Source organism: Lepisma saccharinum, chromosome 16 (assembly GCF_977018435.1).
Source record: "Lepisma saccharinum chromosome 16, izLepSacc3.1, whole genome shotgun sequence".
Taxonomy (NCBI): Eukaryota; Metazoa; Arthropoda; class Insecta; order Zygentoma; family Lepismatidae; genus Lepisma; species Lepisma saccharinum.
Window position 1 is genome coordinate 46739454 of NC_139244.1, and position 21296 is coordinate 46760749.

General features: G+C 39.1%; 1 protein-coding gene across 1 annotated transcript in view; it reads left to right on the forward strand.

Annotated features, from left to right (window-relative positions):
• Window positions 1–21296, forward strand: part of LOC146000457 (neutral amino acid transporter 9-like) — a 161934-nt gene that overhangs the window by 114399 nt on the left and 26239 nt on the right. The window contains exon 6 of the mRNA XM_083138115.1: window positions 20036–20193. Within this exon, the coding sequence (XP_082994241.1) occupies window positions 20036–20193 (158 nt within the window). The remainder of the gene's footprint in view (window positions 1–20035; window positions 20194–21296) is intronic.

Consider the following 21296-nt stretch of genomic DNA (forward strand, 5'->3'; position numbering starts at 1 on the left):
AAAATTCATAAAAAATTGCCACATACTAAAAATCAACATCCAACACATTTTAGGTTATATAAAATTTGTGAAAACCTTATAATACTGAAATATTAAAACAAACAGAGTCCCCCTTGTAGGTTAGTTCGGTGCGTAAATAAAAAAAATGATAGGTTAAGTTATATCACTTAGGATCGTAAGAAAATTAAAAAAATCGTAAAAAAAAAATAGGTTAAGTTGTATCACGTAACATCGTGATATACCTACCAAGTACAAATAGAAAAAAAAATGAGTGCAGTGAAAATTTGTACTAAAACATCGCTAAACGCTATAACATCGACAAAAAATTGTCAAAAATATGTCAAAAACTTATATTCGATTGATAAAAAAAATACCTACAAAATATGATCCTCAAATAATAACGTTCAAACAGTACCTAAATAAAAAAAATGATAGGTTAAGTTATATCACTTAGGATCGTAAAAAAATTAAATAATCGTAAAAAAAGGATAGGTTAAGTTGTATCACGTAACATCATAATATACCTACCAAGTACGAGTGGGGGAAAAATGAGTATAGTGAAAATTTGTACTAAAACATCGCTAAACGCTAAAACATCGACAAAAAATTGTCAAAGTATGTCAAAAAGTGATATTCAATTGGTAAAAAAAGACCATACCTACTAAGTACTACTTTGAAACAATCAATATACACTACTTTCATTCTTCAGTAGCTGGAAACTTTGTTCTTCCTCGTCTCCCCAAATCCAACGTTGATTTTTACCTAACAGCTTGGTGAGCGGTTCAGATTTAGCTGCAAAATTTTCAATGAACTTCCGCCTCCAGTTGGCGAGGCCAAGAAATTTCCGAACATCCTTTCTAGTTTTAGGTTTAGGAAATAACTTAACGGCTGAATTTTTGTCTGGTTGGATTTTGATCGCATCTCCAGAAACAATGTGACCCAAGTAGGTGATTTCCTTTTTGACAAATTCACACTTTCGCAGCTTTACAGTCATCCCCACTTCTTGGAGTCGCTGCAACACTTCGTCCAGATGTTCGAGATGCTTGGAGAGTTCTTTGTCGAAAATCAGCAAGTCATCCATATATTGAGTTAGATACTCTTCGGTTTCAGGACCAAATACAGCATGCATGGCAGCTATGAAAATTGACACAGCACTAGAGATACCAAAAGGCATTCGAGCAAACATCCACTGACGTCCTTTATAGGAGAAGGCAGTACATGGTTGGCAGTCAGTTTTTACAGGGATCTGTAAATATCCAGAACCAGATCCAGATTTGTAAAATAACGAGCACCTTTAAATTTTTGTGAGGCATCCGAAATGGGCTCAACTGAATTTCGTGGAACACGTACAATTTTATTCAAATTTCTGAAGTCAATGCATGGGCGTACTGTACCGTCAGGCTTGTCGACTACAATTAAAGGGTTCAAGTAAGGGGAATTACAAGGCATTATAACACCCCATTGTCTCCACTTTTCTAATTCTTCCTCCAGGAGTTTCCTTTTTGCTATAGGTATGGGATATGGAGATCGATACACAGGTTCTGTGGTGGTGAGTTCAATCTCACACTGGAAGTTTTTAATAGTACCTGGTCTCTCGGAAAATACATCTCTATGCTTCAATAAGACTTCTTTCAATTGGCTTCTACCCCATTCGCATAAAATCTCATTCGCATTGACCTTCTGAAGAATGTTGTCAGGACTAGCCGTCCACTGATCGACATGGGAATCTTCACGGACATTTCTTACATACGTCCCTTTCGAAGATCCATTATTCACGAGGTCCTGCTCTACCGGAACTCCGTCTACGGTGAGGGATAACTTCTCGCGCTGTAGGTCAATTCCTGCTTCATATTTCCTGAGGAATGGGTAGCCCAAAATAAAGTCAGCTTCGAGACCTTTCAAGACAAACATGTCCTCCAATAAATTTCTTCCAGCAATCTCTAGATATACTTGTCTACATCCCACAACTCTAGTTTTGTTTCTCCCAGTGAAATCAGTCAGCCTAACATCTGGACATGTTTGTAACTGCAATGACGGCAGCTTCTCTTTAATATTCTTCCAACTGGCGTAGCTCATGAGATTACATTCGCTGCCAGTGTCCAGAACACAAATAAAATCGACGCCTGTTACAGTTGCTTTAATTAACGGAGTCCTGGGTAAATTTTCCTTTCTAACTGCCTGTTGTAGTGCTCTATCTAAACTTTGTTCTCCTTCATTGAGAGTCAGCACAACAAAAAGATGATTATCTTCACTATTTATAACGCTGTCATCGGTTCCCAGAGAAGTCCAAGATTTTAGCCCAACCGTGATCGGGAACGAAGAATTCACGTTGGGCGACTGGCTAAATCCGACTGCATACCACTCGGATTAGCACTAGTCGATGGTGCCCAACAAAAATCTCTTGTCATGTCGACGCTTTGTCGTTGCTCGTTCGTCAAACGTGAAGCAGAAGGTTCAAACGGAGGCGCCGTCGCTCTGAAGTTACTGGGTTCAGAAGCGTTACGTGAGGAGTCACGGGAATGGTCTTCTGGATCAGATCTGGAACGACGCGGCCCACGTGCGTAGTTGTTCCTGCCATCCCTTCTAGGAGGATTACGTCGTCGGTTGTAATTGGAATATCCATTCCTCTGGTTCTGCATAACTTGTCTGACTCTAGGTTGTTGGTTTCCAATTCTATTTTGTCTGGGAGCATTTCCCTGGCCTGCACCTTCCCTATTCCACACAGGCTTCCAACTGTCCTGCTCCTCAAGCACCTCGAATCTTTTCAAAAAATCAGCAAGCTGTCGTACAGTTCGAGGAGAATTAGCCAAACTCAGGCTGCGGGCTCTATATGGAAGCTGAGAGATTATTAAGTTCACTATCTCTGGTTCTACATAACGGGCAGACAGATTGCGGTAGGCCGAGTAAATGGACCATGCGTATTCTTCCATACTCATACCAGACTGCTTTGAATATCGACGAGATCTCACTGCCGTCAGCTGCCTCTCTTTGGCCTCTTCAGAAGCATATTGTTTGCGAAAACGGCGGCAGAAATCAGAATAGGACTTGAACTCCAACTGATTTGCTCGAAACCAATGCTCAGCCTGGCCTTTGAATAACCGAGGAATAATTTCCAATCGGTATTCGTATGGAACTTGCATTAAATCAAAGTTGATATTGAGTTCTTTTAAATACTGTTCAGCATTCTGGGCTTCCAGGTCTCCCTTGAACTTGGACAAGGAATTAAGGTCTGCCATCCTTGGGGTTCCTGTCGTCGTTGATCGTTGAGTTCGCGGTGGTGACTCATCTGACCCGCTTCTCACATTTCCATGCCTTCGTGTTCGCTTCCTGATATTCGCTTGATACTGCGAGTCCGAGCTGGTGCTGGAAGAGGAGGAACTGCGATCTTTCTTCCTTGCTAGACGTTTCCTCTTTGCCCCTTCTTCATAACGACGATGCCGTGCCCTGGGAGATTCACGCTCTCTGTAACGTCTATCATCGCCCGAAAGACTAAAGGTAGGTGGAACTGCAGAGGCCACTTCATTAGCTCTTGAATCAGCAGTAACTCGTGGGCGACATACTTGTTTGTCTTTTCTAGTTCTCTCTCCACCTGTTCTGTCCATCGCTTCATTTAGTTCAATGTTAATGGTTGGCAACACTGCACTCTCAGCAACTGCAGACGGGTGACCAGCTGTTCGAGATCCAGTTTCTGTTTCCGTTTGCCGGGAAACGTGCATAGTCTCTAACTGATTCGTAAGTTGTTCTACTTGAGTCTTTATTTCCTCAACATCCTTGCTTCTTTGAGACACAACGACGGAAATCTGACTAATATTTTCTTGGACCTCAGCTCGGAACTGTATTTTGTCAGTCTCGGCCTCGGCCAATATCTGTTCCATCGTCAGCTGTTTTTCAATAATCTTATTGCACTCCTCAATGAATCTCGAATTAATATCCTCTACATCGATGCGAACACTTTCCGTGGCTTTATTTACATCGGCTGCCAAGCTACGCCGGAAGTCATCAAAGTCTATCTCTCTAGCCTGCCGGATTTCTTCAGAGAATCGCGCCCTAGATTCCTCGTTCTCAGACTTCAGTTGTTGAATCTCACAGGCCATCTCGCCTATTTCAGCTCTTAATACTTTTATAGATTCATCGTGCTGCTTACCGATATCATCCTTTAGCAACGCACATTGTCTGAGGATATCAGCCTTTAAGTCGTTAATGGATTCAGCTTGCTGTTTAATATCAGCCTGCAGTGTTTCAGACTGTTTGCAGATATCAGCTTTCAGTGCTTCAGACTGTTTACACATATCCGCCTGCAGTGTTTCAGACTGTTTGCAGATATCAGCTTTCAAGTTGGTAATGGAATCAGCTTGCTGTTTAATATCAGCCTGCAGTGTTTCAGACTGTTTGCTAATATCTTTGCTAATATCAGCCTTCAGTGCTTCTGACTGTTTACACATATCAGCCTGTAATGTTTCCATACTTTCAACTTGCTGCTTGCTAATTCCTTCAATCATGGCTTTTAAAGCTTCAAACATATTTAATGGATCAGATGTAATAGTTGTAGACAATGATTCACATTCTTTACAAATGAAATCGGTAGCTTCGTGGCTTTCAGATCGAACATCTAAACCACAACATTCATAATGTAGAAGCTTTGTACATTTCTTGCACACAAATGTGGTTTTATCTTTATCAATGTCCCGACAACAATCGGGAACATTAAGTCCTGAACTCGAAGTAAGATTTTTATTTGCGCTACGCAAATGCTTCTTTTCCATTTCGAAACGAAATAACTCTGTGCTTTTCTATAACTATGAAAGTTCAGTGTTCTTGCACAATTAATCTCAACTTTAAACAATTGTCTTGCCCTTGTACACTACAAAATCGAGCCAACACGTTGATCTGCCACTTGATACGTTCTAAACACAATTACTTCACGCGTCGTATTATTTTACTATTAATATTAACTTAATAATACTCAGCGGTGAACGATGAGACTCGGTGAAGTACACAGACTCCTCTCAGGTACAGGGATAGTGTTAGGCAAAGATAATTTTCACAGCACAGAGAAATAAAACCACATTACTGCAGTATGTATAAACTGAAAGGTTTTATTCTTTATTTATTGCAATTATAGTGCAAATATACTTGAGACGAAGGCGAGGATTTTGCTTTGTCGATGAATTGACTCAATTAAAACGCATAAACTCAATGCGTGGCTATCGGCAAGCCTATGATCACATAGACCTAGCTTGCGCCCCGAACTACCACACCAAGAGATATGCATTGATAACTGAGCCAATATTTGCTCTTTAGCCTTTTATTTCCAAATTAATCCTTAGGCTGACTTTATTATTTGACGTAGAATGGTTGCAGTATTGTGAATATCATCAATGCATGGCTATCGGCGTACCTATGATCACACTTTTTCGCCACGGATCGACGAAGCTTTTAAACTTAAAAATAACTCCTCGGTGTTGTGCATACATCTTGGTATGGTAGTTCGGGTCGCAAGCTAGGCCTATGTGATCATAGGTACGCCGATAGCCATGCATTGATGATATGCACAATACTGCAACCTTTCTACGTCAAATAATAAAGTCAGCCTAAGGATTAATTTGGAAATAAAAGGCTAAAGAGCAAATATTGGCTCAGTTATCATTGCATATCTCTTGGTGTGGTAGTTCGGGGCGCAAGCTAGGTCTATGTGATCATAGGCTTGCCGATAGCCACGCATTGAGTTTATGCGTTTTAATTGAGTCAATTCATCGACAAAGCAAAATCCTCGCCTTCGTCTCAAGTATATTTGCACTATAATTGCAATAAATAAAGAATAAAACCTTTCAGTTTATACATACTGCAGTAATGTGGTTTTATTTCTCTGTGCTGTGAAAATTGTCTTTGCCTAACACTATCCCTGTACCTGAGAGGAGTCTGTGTACTTCACCGAGTCTCATCGTTCACCGCTGAGTATTATTAAGTTAATATTAATAGTAAAATAATACGACGCGTGAAGTAATTGTGTTTAGAACGTATCAATTTATCTTCTTCCCCCTTTTCCCTGAATTTCCATCATATGGCAACACTGAAAAGAGGAGTGTCTGGTAACTCTACCTTATGGAGTCTTGGTCAGATTTGTGTAAGTACCAATTGACGATGGTAGGCCATACAATCGTTGGTTAGCGGTCTTTACGTATTGCTCAGTGAAGATGAGAAAGTCTCTCTGGCGCTGCTGTCCTGTGGGCAACTTGTTTGTTGGAGGGTGGGGTCGGGTGGGAGGTGGGGGGTAGAAAGGACTCCTAGATTTCTAACACCCTTTCAATGTTGCCAAACTTACATGGACGAAAGGTCACTGAGTCAGGGCCGGCGCTAGTCATTTTGCCGCCCTGGGCGGTGGCGGCAGGTGCTCTCCGTTTCGACCCCCCCCCTGTCATTACGCAGAAAGGGAAATTGAAAATCGATATATTCCTAAGTAAAACATCAAACTATAAAATAAATATTGAGACTTGTTACGCTATTTCAATACTATTGGATTTTTAAAAGAATTACATGCAATATTCGGTGATCTCCCGCGTGGGTGATGTAAGATCTGAATTCTTTCCTGCGTTGTCCTCGCATAAAGCGGCTATGGGGTCCACCCAGCCTCAAATCAATGGGTACCTGGGGCAACCCTGGGAGGTAAAAGCGGCCGGAGAATGGTGCTGATCACATCACCTCCAAAATGGCCGAGATCGAGAATGTGTGTGGCCCTATCCCACATGCCCTAAGTGTGCCTTCATGACATGGTGATATGGGGGTTCTTCCTGAGTAAAAATAATAATAGATCAGGCAATTCGATTATCGATGGCGGAGAAAGAACTTCCGGTTTGACCAAATTCCCAATGTAAACAAGTGGGATACAGATTATCTTCGAGCATATTGTAACAAAAGATCCCATACCGACTGGATCGCTTGAAATTTGAAAGCGATAGATATAAACGAAAGTATCTGGGGAAAAATGGTTAATTCCAGATGCAGATATAAAGGGACAAAATACTAACATTTTCCAAGACAATGTGGATCTTCTACCAACACTTTCGTGCGAAGACTTGTGCAGGTTGAAATAAACCTTACATAAATTATGAAAATTGAAATACTTCAATTTTACAACAGTAAAATGAATAATTTTCGACATTTTGTATTCAAACACATACCGTATGGCTTAGAGAGAGCGTCGTCAGAATTTTTTGTAAAGTATAAAGGCCAGTAATAAGAGTAGAATAGTAGAAATAATAATAATAGTAATTACAACTGTTATAAATGTTATACAATAAATAATTACTAAACTAATGAAATAAATAAATTTTATTCGAAATGTATTATTATTATATATTTATTAATGCTATTCGATTGCATATCCAGCACAACAGTTAAAACACTGAAATGCACAGTTATTGTATTTTATTATTAAATTTTGCGTGTAGTTCAAAAAAAGACTTTATTTTACTAATAAAATTTACAGCGATTACATTAAATTATAATTTTTGGAATTCTGGATGATTATAAGCAGTTTCAATTTTTAAATATAGTCAACACATGTGCGTTAGACGATTATGATTTTCGAAACACGAAAATATTTTCATTTGAAATACTCCGGTGATGTAGTGTCGACTATATAGAGCCTATTCCCTCGTGTTTGTGTCCAATCATTTCGCTTTATCTCAACGAAGTTAAGGCATCGAATTTGCTTTCCCAATTTGTGGCACTTGGTTTTAAAGTGAGACTACTGATATGTTCCTTCAAAACTGTGGGTTGGCATATATTAACTGCCAAGTTATAATATTATAACTTTCAAGTTTTCCATAGGCTTATTTTTTTCTTCTCTTCAATTTTTGCCGCCCTGAAAATTTGCCGCTCTGGGCAGTGGCACGGTTCGACCCCCCCCCCCCTTTCCGCCGACCCTGCATTGAGTTCGAGTGCGTCTGTTGTGTATGTTGTTTGTACAGAAATGAAGGGCAAAACCGTACATATTGAGAGCCGAGAGGTGATTTCGAATGTTGTTAAATTTTTTGACAACGAAGCGAGAAAAGAATGTTAACATGTTTCGGGTCAATCAAGCTACAAAGCGAGCTTTCGAGAGCTAACGTCACTCTCATCTTCAGGGATTCCCTTCAATCCCTGAAGATGAGAGTGACGTTAGCTCTCGAAAGCCTATCCGGAAATCACCTGGCTGATTGCCCGAGAAAACCTCTTCAAATCATTCTTTCTTTTTAAAATGTAAGCTGTGTGTATATTTGACAGGTTATTTATTTACATAAATATTGTTTATGCGAACCTTGCCCCCCAAATTTATCTTAAGTTAGCACCTCTGGCCTGGTCCCCCCAATCGCCGCCACTGTCTCTAAGGATATAATTATAATTGATAATTAAATTAAAGATATAATCTGTTTCTTAGATGGTAATATTTACTATCACATAGTAAGAATCACAACCATGACAATAGATTTTATTGTTATTAATTATTTAAATCGGGAATCGTCAAGAACGCTATCCATTCTTTTCAACCACTGACCGCGCCACCCTGAACGTCGCGTTTTTCAGGTCCGCCAGAATTCCATCTGTCAGAGAACAGCTGTGAGGCAACGTGGTAACAGCAGAGGAAAAGAAGGATTTCCCCCAGATTCTCGTCTGCCGCCGTTCACAGGGTCAGAAACAAGTGGGGGTGGATTTTAGTTCGCATATTTTCCGGGGGTTTTCTCTTCCATGGTTTCACACATATCCGCTCCCCCCTCCCCCCGATCGGTAATAGTTTTCATACTAGATTACGTACTGGCCATGTCCGCACATTTAGCAAAACTAGGTATTACACGACAAACAATTGTACGATACCTCTGATGCCCAACCCCTCTTCTTAGAACCCAACTGAATACATTCTATCACGGTTTGCTTAGTAAAAAAAATTCCATTGCCTTGTATTTCATTTACTTTCCTTTTAACCAATTTAACGCCGTCCATTGTTTGGATGTTGTATTGATACGCCCTTGTCATATATACGATGCCATCTCTGATATGAACTAAAATTAGTGGTTTCTTTATTTTCAACATTGTGTGGTGCCTCGGATGCTTTGTTGTTCATCTCGAAGAAACTAGATAAGCTACAACGAACTGGACCGCTGGCCAAAGTCAGCAGCTATTTATTGACAGGGTCAAAACAAGGAATATGTCGCAGTCCAGTTTCGAAACCTTGCCTCGGATGTAATGCAGAATTTACAATCTTTAGAATATCAATATGGATCTCCTGAACAAGATCCACCATTGTCGCTGTTGAGATGAAAGGTCTCCAGCTTCCTTGGAAACCGTTAGTCATAGAGCGATCCTTTCCAGATGCTGCTAACGACATTTTCTACGCCTAGTGCACCGTTGATGGACCAGGAAGATCTGCCGGCCGCTGCACACGCTTGCAAATGCAATCAGAAGAACGGACATCCGCGTCATCCTTCCTTTCGGATTTCAACATAGGCGGGAATGAATCATGAGAATGCATCTTGTCTCCAAGTTCCTCTAGGATTAGTCACGCCATCTGGCCCTGGTGGGTTTCTTAAGGTCGTTGATTACCACCAAGGATATGTGTAATTGTTTTCTAGCACCGTAAGCCTGTTTTGTATCACATATATATATTCTCCATTCACTGAAAGAACAAAGTTTATATCAACAAAACTTCTTAGAAACAGTTCCTTTACTGTGTGTTACTTCTGGTGGTATTTTCCCCATGCACATATTGGGTGTAGCTGTATAGCTCGTAATGTAAGGTTACACCGTTCCACAACTTCAACATAACAGCTACGTTGAGTACTATAGTGCTTTATCACATTCAGTATATTCCTACGTGCAAGATTCCTGTACAGCTGCCATGCCATTAACCAATAGGAACTACGAATGAGTAGCATAGCCCGGTCATGGAAACATGCAACGACTGGGGGTTCATCGTGTTGACCACACGTCACCCCGTAACTGGTTGAATGATCGTCCACCTCTGCTGAGGCACGTGATAGGCCCTGGCCCTGAAGGGCTATTGCGCCACGTGTTATTTATTATGTAGATTAGATTTATATGCTATAAATTTAACATATTTTGTTTCATCTGGATACTGATTGAATAACAGTCAGTTGTCCAGCACACTTGGTATACTACCGTCTGGCACGACCAATGTTGCCAGTGCACCTCGTAATTTCGTTAAAAAACTTACTTGTTTATGAATTTGCCATAATTAAACCCATAAATCGTCTGTAAAGTACAAAATGCGTAAGAATTGACCGATCTTTCATCAATTCTTTAAATACCCACAGACCATGGATACGCATCGATTTTTTTTTTGCAAGCGACTCCACAGCTATTTTTTTTTATTCGTGTTTGTGTCTTCACCTTAGTAACTTTTCCCCACACTGAACGTTCATGTACAGCACGATATTCTTATTTAATGTTTAAAAAATATCCACACGGACAAAGTTCATACCCAGTGTAAGATTCATGTGCCTATCGCTTTTTGTAGAAAAGTTACGTACGTTCAAAATCTTTGTTGCATGAATTTTTGGACACCCTGCATTAACATTGCGCACTCCTGTACAAAGGTTTCGGGCGTCAATAGCTGAAACCGGAGGTAAACGTAACGCGCTAGGAAGCCAGAGGTCACAAGTTCGAACCCTGAATAAGGCAGGGCCGTAGCTATCATTTTTGTTTCATCATGTACTTTTCGCGGGCGTTGCACGGTCGCAGTCGCTGTACCAAGAAAAATGCCAAAGAATGCTACGTTCTCTTTCCCGCACCGTAGGTAATTGCGAAGAAAGAAGCAAGAAAGACGATATCACCTAGCACCTCCTCTGCATAATATGAGCATTAAGGGTTGATTGCGACCGAGTGCAGGGGCTGCGTTCTAACCGTTCTGGGATGCCAGAATGCGCGGAAGACACGGGGGGTATTAGATGTAATTGCACCCCATAAAAGTCAGCTAAGGAACAGAATTTTCAATACTCTGCTGGTTCTGGTTTCCAAAATAAATGTAATAGGCTTCGGTTTTCTTTCCTTTTTGTTCCCACCAAAGAAGAAAAAAAACAAAAAAAAACACGCCGTCGCAGATACAGACTGAAAAAAATTACCAACGATGTTAATAACGCTGTTCTGGTGGCCAGAATAGCAAGAGGGCCTCCCCGATGCCGTCGTCGCCTTGTAAGCAAGGGGTCCCGGGTTCGATTCCCGGTGGAGGCACAAGTGGTTCGGATCCCACTTTAAATTGTAGGTCCAGTCCCTATTAGCCTTCCTAGTAGACTTAAAACTCAACATCAACTCAACTCAACAGAATAGCTGTTTTAAGCACAAACAAAGAATTATGTAAAAAAAAAAGGTTCACATCAAATAATAATGTTTCGTATCATTCTTTATATGTCATGTACTATGTATTTTGTTATGTATTGTAAAATTAAACTAATAAATAAGAAATGTAAAGGCGGGGAAACCGTAAATTCACGCAACTGACGTCCTGGTATATTTTAAGGAACCAGGACAAAAAAGCGCATACCCTCAAATGTATGCGGGTGGAGACAGTCTTACTTGCCCCCCCCCCCTTCCCTTTTAATTTTTCATGAGCTTATCATAATTCCCCATAGTTGCAATGAAACGAAGACAGAAAAACGGCGCAAAATAACCGGGAAAGAAAGTACCATTGGCTGAAATCTGACATTCATGACACTATAAATAAAACACTGAATGCATGTGGCTGGGCACCCTTGTTTGGCTTCCCTTACCTTGCTCGGTTTTTATCGTGCTCTGTGCGTGTCTGCAGCAGGGACCATCGACTCACTTCTGCTGCAGAATAAGTTCGTGCGTGCGAAGCCTATTCCAGTGAATGAAACATGAAACCTCCGCATTGGGACTGCCGAGCGAGGCCTCTGACCCCCAGCAGAGATCGTGCCGCACGGAAGGTTCATTGGCAGGGTCGCGTGGCGCCTCTGACTTATAGCCGATCGCTCTTCTGAAATAGACAAGGGATGAAGAAGCGGTTGTCGGATCAATAGGGACCAATACCTTAACGCCACCGAAGGATGTGACTTCATGTCACTCTTGGTAACATCTGGAAGTTCCTCCACCTGCCGACAGTGTAACAGGAAACAGGACCGAAGGGTTTTTGACGCAAGACTCGCCTGCATGCTTTGGCATCCGGAAAGGGGTGATTGAATGACATGCGACTGGCAAATTCGATATATACATTCCAGCAGAAGTTTCCAGTATATTAATTAGGGCTGAGATCGGTATCGGAAAGTATCGGTTAGCGTTAGATTTTATTTGGCGATATCGGCCGATATTTCCCCGGTGATCGTTCACGGATCCGCAAAACTGCCGCGTGACGCTTTGTCAGTCTAATTATCCTGGAGGTTATGCAAAATTCGAAGTTTCCATAGATTTTGTACACTCCTGTTCACATGAAGTGCGACACACTTAGTAAGGTTTAACAGTCGAAATATGTGCCACTTTATCTGAACAGGAGTGTAACAATATTATGTGAAAACTATTTTGTGATTACATGACAGGTATTTTTGTGTTCTGATGTAATATTTGAATATTTTATGTATTATAATTGGAGTGCAATATTAGCTAATTAATATGTGGAACAACCTGTAATTGTTAAAATTTTCAAGCATAGTTATCGGTGTGGTATCGGTTGAAAGTGGTATTGGCTCAGCCCTAATATTAAATCATCATCTATGAACAGCACTGCCATGCACTACATTGCAATTCCGAACGTTCATCCCTATTCTGGAAAAAATCAATGCAACCTTGACACTTCTTCTATTCTGTCAGGTCCATCTCGGCATTAGAGCCGTGGTGGTGTGGTGAATTAAGGCAAAGGCACTCCCGACCAATAGAAAAGGAGTACGCAGTCACGCGGAAAAGGAAGAAGTTACTTGAAAGACACAACAGGTGGCGTAAACTCAACAACGAAAAACATCATCGAGTCCAGAGTGCAAAAAGGAGGGGGAGGTAAAAAGGAGCTTGTGGCGAATTAATCAAATTAATTCACCACAGTATGGCGTCTGACTGCCTCCGGGAGACCCGGGTTCGATTCCCTGGATGGGTGATTCGGGTGGGAATATTTCAAGCGTCTCTAGGGTTCGCACAGCCTCTAAGAAATGGGTACCAGGGGCAACTCTGTGGTTGGGGAGTAAAGGTGGCCCGAGCGTGGTGTTGATCACATCACATATGGCCGATACTATGAATGTGTGGGGCCGTACGTGCACATTCTCCATATGCCTTCACAGTACGTGTCAATGTGTGCAGGAACTAGCTTTACCTCTTACCTTTCCATCTGGACATTGCCTTTCATCTTCGTATTTTTCTCGTACCACTAGGTATCATGTAAACTCTTCCTTCCTATACCATGCCTGGCGCGGGAATTGCATATCTAAATTGATTGTTATTGTTTCATTATTTTGGCACTTCTTCATTTGGAAACTATGTTCCTTTGTTTGTAAATATCGCTATCGACCTTCTGGTTGGATTTACAGGATGATTGCCTATCCTTAGATATACGACGACCCGGCGCGCATTAGTCTTGTGCGGGTTGCCTACGTACAAGGATGCTCGATTACTCCAGGGTGTGTATCTCCACACAAAGCTAGAATACGTAGCGCGTTTTCCATGTCAAGACTGGCAGTAATGTAAACTGATATAATTACTCCGGGAAATGAGGAAGTGACATTTTGAAATGAATTGCGTGTGTACAGTTTTCTCTCTTTATAGAGTTGTCAGGCACAACCTGTTTAATAACATCGTAATGGTTTCATTTCCTCGTCCGAACCGAAATTCTTCCTCCCCGCCACCCTACCAATACGTAGGTCTTCAGACGAAACCTTCTAAGTGGGGCTGCATGTGATGTCGTTTTCCTCTGCTGAAAAGCGTAGAACTCTCTGTCAGCCGCAAATTACACTTTGCTATTTGTATTTTCGGTATTTAGCGCCGCTTATGTGGCACTTTTGGCTGATTTCGACGAAGAGGAGGATGATTACGAAATTGATGAAAGAACATTCATACGTAGGGTTGCTATATTTCAAATGAAGATCCGGGATGCCGCTGACCGGAAGCATATTGGGGAGAGGGAACTCGAATCCGGGATGTCGATGTTTCGGTATCGGAAAGTGTCTGATTTTATTTAACTATAGCAGTATACTTTTCCGGCATCTTGATCGTTAGGGGGTCCACAAAAATCCTACCCCACTTTTTCGCAGAATCAAATTCTAGGCTGTTCTAGAAAAAACACTTGTCAAAAAATGCAATTTTACAACAGACAATTAATTATGGTTATTCTTTTAGTAACAAACGTTACAGATATGATATACAAGTTGGATTATCACTGTTTAGAATCTTTACACATGCTCACTATAAAATTATACTTCTAATATTTTCTCTGATTTAGGGTTACTTAAATGAAAGCAACAAAAAAATCGCAGTTTGTGACTTATTTGCCTTTTCTCGCACAATTAATTATCCTGGAATTTATACAAAATTCGAAGATTCCATTGATTTTGTGCCAATATTGTGTGAAAAAATGTACTTTGTGATTATACACCAGATTATACGTCTCGTGCGTTCGCCGATGTGGTTTGCTTATTTGGAAAGTAACGTTATGTGTGTATGGGCTCTAATATGGTACAAATATTCAAAATATTATTGCCCATTTTCTTAATAATAAACTGAGTAAGTAATAACCGTTTCAAGATAATTAGTTTGATGTTTTATTTAAACAAATTCAATAGCGACACTAAATTTGGAAAAGCAATCATTACTACGTCTTTTGTCATTTTCACATATTTAAACGTAATTGAAATATAATTGTTTTCCGTCATTCACCTCAAATTCATACCTCGCCTCTGTAATAAATTCTGAAGCTCATATTTTAAAATTCGAAAAGTCTAGCATAGTTCACTTGCAGAAGTTTTCGGGGTGAAAATGAACTTTCTTTAAGTTCCCTAGCAACGTCCGTTTCCATGGTCAACAACGAGCACGGCAAAATCTAAAAGAATTGTGTGTTGTTATACCTCTAAACATTTAATTAAAACAGCCCCGATGTAGATATTTTCATATTGAGTACCTCCTTATGTAGATGTCAGTCTTGTTTGAGCCTATTTTCTAACGAGCAGTTTATTCATCTGTGTGTGATCTGTGAGAAATAATGTAGCGAGACAATGAAGAATGAATCAAGCAATGTGAGCAAAAAATTCGGCTGGGACGATTTCATTGGTAGTCGTAATCGGGAATTTTTTGCCTCCTGGGCTTCCTACATGGAGAACATTTATGTTAGTTATTCAGTGGATTGGGGATGGATGTAATTTTTGAATATTTTCAAGCAAGACTCTGATACATTTATGCTTATAAGTAGAGTGGAAAATTCGCCCACTAATATTAATCAATATTTTGAACTTGTAAATGTCAGGCCCGTAGCCAGAATTGATCCCCAGGGAGTCTCATGTGTTAACAGAGGGACTTTGTGAACCAAGATTAAATGAAGGTAAATTATGTGTGTGTGAGGGTGGTGGTCATTAAGTTAATATAAAATACTAATTTTAGAAATAGACAAATACTACAGTTTCTTTCTGTATCTTCTAAAACATCTCTTGACATATTAATTGACTGCTGCTGACATCATTCCTTACTACAAACTCCTTACCGCTTTTGATGATAACAGATATTTATATGTTACAAGAAGAATGCACAATATGTAATCATAGTGCCTACCGTACATTACACTCCCGGCCGAAGCAATAAAACTCCCCTTCGTTCCTAAAACTTGGGAGCTGTTGACTTTTGACACAGATGTGGAAGGAATGTGGATGATGACATCAAAGTCTCAGACAAATTACAATTACATGTAGTACTAAGTGGCTTCGAGTGTATGACACTCAATTTGCCTGGTCGAGCATTACTCACTTGTAAGAGCTTTGTAACTACCTTTACAACCACAGGTCACAGCTCTCATGCTATCTAGCATCCTCCATGTGAACTATTGGGTGCTGAAGCGAAAACTTCTTGCTGCAGCACTCTAATACGAACACTTGGCACTGAATAGAGATGAGGACGATGCATTGACGAATGCCACACAGTTTGGCAATGCAGTGGCAGGATTACATGACAAGCAGCTGGTTGCAGCTCCCCCTTCCCTCACTTATAGTTGAAAATTCGGTGGCAATCACCATGCTACATTAAGACTAAGATAACAGATGACCATTTCAGATGAGATTGGAAAAGCTGATGATGTTTTTGGACAGGATTTTACCTGAAATAATTCTGAATAGAGTAACTTTAGTGATATATTATGAAATGTATATAAAATATGTAATGTACCTAAACATAAAAAAAATTGGCGTATATATATATATATTTATAACTTTAGAAGTGTAAATAATATTAAGTATAAATGCTTCCATTCATGTTGCAATCTTTTCTCCAATGAACCGTGAACATGAATTTTTATCTTTTCAGAGTGGCATACATTAAAGGCATCTTACAATGGGATAAAATATACATGTATGAAGTGTGAGAATTAAAATGAGATTCTTTCTCTGTAAGGTGGGTTATGAATTCAGTTGAGTTCTCTGTACAGCACATCTCATCGCTTCTAGTGTTTTTTCTTCTTAGAAGCTTTGCCTGTGTTTCTCCAAACTCAGCTTATTTCAACTTTCAACTTCTTGCAACTATATTCTGATGGTGTGGTTGGATTTCATCACTACTTGACAGAAACCTTTCACTGGTTCTTGTATTTCTTCTGTGCTTCTTGTGGTGAATGTACTTTTGATGTGTTGCTTGTTTCTAACTGTCATTTGTGTTTTACAGTACTGAGATATGTATTTTTTTATCTTTAATAAAGATACAACCTGAAGTTTTTGTATAATGCAACAATGTGTACCTTTTTCAAGAAGAGTAACATACTGGAGATTTTTATTTGATGCTTCATTGTAGAACTGCAATGCATGTCTGTCAAGACAGTGAAGTTTCATGAAATTGTTGTTTGATTAACTTAAGGTGACCAATACATATTTCCTGGGAACTTCCGTATTAGCATTAAATTTGTAGGATCCTTCTGGCTCTCGTATTGACATTCTATTACTCCCGTATATTTCATTGACAATTAAGATTGTGAAATTTAAAAGAAAATTAAAGATGGTCAATATTTTCCGTAATTTAAGAAATAACAAATTTGTGTGCTAAAGTAAGGTCTTAGACTTTACTTTGAGTATCCCAGCCTCAAATGCCCACACTGAAAGAATTTGTTTACTGATGATCAGTAAATGGATCGATCAGAGAAATCAAGCAGCTTAGAAATATTTAAGTCAGAACTGAAGGTAGCATTTAACTACAAGTATAGTTGTTTTCGAAACGTGCATAGGAAGATTAAAAAAAAAATGATTGGTCCTGCTGCACAAGTGGACAAATACATATAAGTTAGGACTAAGAAAAAGGCAAGTTTGTAAATTCTTATTCTTCATTATGGCCTGTATATTATATAAAATTTAAATTATTTTTTTAAAAAAATATTTTCTGTGGCACCAAAGTGTGCAAAAATTTTCGCTGCTAAATGTCTCTTAAATTCAATGCAGAAAGTTGGAAATCTAAATTCATGGTCAAAAGTTGATCACCCTAGTATAACTATATATTCTAAACAGTTCAAACATACTTTTAAAGTTTTGTTGACACGTTTATGTCAATTATCTGTGAATTCCCTCTCTTGTCCTGCAAATATCTAAGCAGCATAGCCCCCCCAAATTTATGTAGAAGGACACATTTTATATTAATTCGTATTTTCAATAAATTAAAAATACAAAACTTTGTTACTTACGTGAAATGAGTATCTATTTTGAGCAACGACGTTTCGGAAACAACTGTTTCCTTCTTCAAGTTCTTTTCTCCGCTATCCGAAATATGCCATAGCCTCGTCAAATCATGTCATTTGTCAGGAAAAAGAAAACTGTACAAATTTGGTAAAGGTAAAATTTGGAAAACACTTCTAAAACTGTTGTTACCCCCCATGCTGTCTATCATTTGTTAAAACTATCACTATAAAACCTTCACACATTTTATGTATATTTACATTTATAAAGTATTGTTTATGTCGATCTTGTCCTCCTACCCTCCAAATTTATCTTAATTTGGCACCTCTGCTAAGCAGTGTTCCATTTCTAGTCATTACCGATCAAGTGTGACTCATGCAACAGTCTCTGCGAATCATTGTTTTAACCGAAGCTCTGCCTCCTCCAGTAATCTATATCTGTTTTCATTACTCTTCAATTTAGTGTCAGTATTGCGGCTTTATAATCTATTATTTTGATAACCCCACTAGCTTATGTCAGTGCATGGCTGATTAGGGGCTGCATATAAGAAGAGGTTTTAATAGATCCAAATCCCTCCCACTGATTTTAGTTAACATTTTGCACTAATTGTATGATTGCGTCAACAATTTCTTAATCACTGTATTATTTTAAATTATTTTGAAAATAATTTATGTTTTAGAGATGATCTACAGATATAATGGATGGTCTTATATTTTGTCAAGTACAATAATGTTTTTTTATTCACAAAACCTCAGGATAACTAATTTCAAAATGCAATAAAGGTATTAACTTTCATAAAGAAATTAAAATGTTCTGTTATATTTGATAGAGAATTTTAAAAATTTGAAAATAAAAATCTAAGTGTACATAATGAGAAAAGTGATATTGTAATTGTTAATATAGTTGGTGCCCATCTGTGTAAAGTATTTAGAAAGTAACATTTTATTAATTGGAAACTGTTTGAAAACAATAATGTAATTATTAACTGGTTTACCAGTACTGAGTAACATCGATACAGTATTTAATATTAAAAATGTAGGTATTTAAATTTTACTATTTCGCCAAGACAGTAAAGGGAACCCACATAGAACTCACATCACATCCAAACAAAAACTTGACAAGTGTCTTGGTAGCTTAGTTTGAGATGTTTAGTATGTATAGTTTAGACGAAACATTTTAGAACTCCATGACCATATTGTCACACATGCATTAGTGGACCTATTTTCCAGCTTTCCTAAAAAAAAAAATAATCATAATGACTAACTGTAAGAAAATAAATTGTATTCAATGGCAGTGATACTGGCTTTGGGATCTCACTGCAGAATTAAATAAGGGCCCCTATATTCTAATTAAAGTTTTAAAATTTTTCAGGTCCGACATTTGAAAAGTTCATATCTCTAAAATGTACAAAATTACCATGACTGTGGTAGAAGACAAAATGTTTGAGAAATCCTCTATAACTCAAGAGAAGAGGGACTCACCATGGAATTGGTGGGGCCCTTGTTTCCACTTCCGGCTGTACCCTCCCCTTAACAAAATTTGTGGCTATGCTACAGAACATGGGGCCGGGGGTAGGGGGATTAAAGTGGGATACAAAGCATACAAAAAAGGATTTAAAAAATCACAACGAATCACAACATGGCCAGTGACGGATTACGGTGGGTGCTATTGATGCTGCAGCATTAGTCCCATTCCTGAAATAGGCCCAGATGAAAACAGACGAGAATTTTCCGAAAGCTGAACAGTTTTCTTTTGCTATATTAACCTGAAAATAAATATTAGAATGAAATTTGGAGCCCCAATTTCGGACGCCTAGACACAGCGTTACTTATTATACAGTTACTATTATTCTTTGCGCTGTGACATAACTATAATGTCATTGTGTTTATTGTTCACCGAAGATACAGCATCGAACCCAATTTCATCTTAATCTGGCCCTGGACATGGCATTCAATTATAGGATGCAATTTTACCATTAGTTCTCAGAAGTGTTAGCAATAATGTTTGACAAGAAGTGTCCATGTATTTGTGGATATTGTGTAATTTTATATACTGCAACTAATATTTTTCTTTTATAGGACTTACTCCTACTCCTTATACAAGACAACAGGCATTATTTGTAAGAACTTTTGAATAATGTATTTTCCATGTTACTATATTAAATACTGTTTGCTTGAAGTGGTCTTCTCTCCCTGTAGATTTGCAGTATGGAATACTATAGTGGGTTCCTCTTTACTCACAATGCCTTGGGGAATCCAGATGTCTGGTCTCATAATGGGGATGTTTCTTTTGGTGGTGGTGGGGGCCCTTTGCCTCTATACCAGCTATCTTATTCTTGAAGTGGCCAAGAATCATGGTAAGCATTTTATTCTGCTTTTATTTGTTAATTACTAGTGTTAATGGTCAGCCTAAGTGGTTGGCTCTCAAACTGACCATCTAAGGTGGCGAGTCCCAACATCTTCATGTTCCTATGTGAGTATCCCATCATCAGTTTCATTTAATCATCACTCATTTTCATTGTCGCACTTAGCCACAAGTGGCAGAAAAGTGATGGTTAATAATAATAATAAAGATGATGATAGATTGTTTTGGTTTATTTTACTTCGCATTTCTGCCACTTTTGGCTAATCGCAAAGATGAGGATGAGTGATGATATGATGAAATTAATGAAGGGACACTCACAAAGAACACCCATGCTCAGGCTGGGATTCAAATGCAGAATCCTTTGTGTAGTGTACTGTGCTAACAACTACCACGGAGGCCAGCAATAATAATAATAATTATTATTATTATTATAATAATAAACATATTGTTGTGTTGCAAACAAGAAAAGTTGTTGAAGATTGGTGTATTAATACTACAAAGATAATTCTTACTTTTTGGACTTTAAACCACTGTGTTAATTTTAAAATACCAACGTTTCATAGGCTGAATCTGCCTCCGTCTTCAGGGTAGTGTGTAGTCTGTTAAATCATATGGTGTCTATAAATGGTTGCCCTGGAGGATTATTGTCGGTGGCCAAGGCTCCACCTCGTCTGTTGGTCACAAGGACCTCTATGTACATGAAGTTGCCGGGGAGGATTATCAGTGGCCCACGCTCCACTTCGTCAGGTGGCCATGTCAGCACATAAGAGGCACTGAAGGAGTTTTTTTATTTTTTGGGGTTGATATCCTACAGCATCAATCCTTTGACAAGGTAAAGCCTGGGCCACCGCAACATAATCCTCCCTGGCAACCTACACACAAAAAGTAAGTCTTGACATGGCCACATGATGAAGTGGAGCCTGGATCACTGATAATCCTCCCTGGCAACTTCATGTACATAGAGGTCCTTGTGTCCGACAGACGAGGTGGAGCCTTGGCCACCAACAATAATCCTCCAGGCCAACCATTTATAGACACCATATGATTTAACGGACTACACTCTACCCTGAAGACGGAGGCAGATTCAGCCTCCGA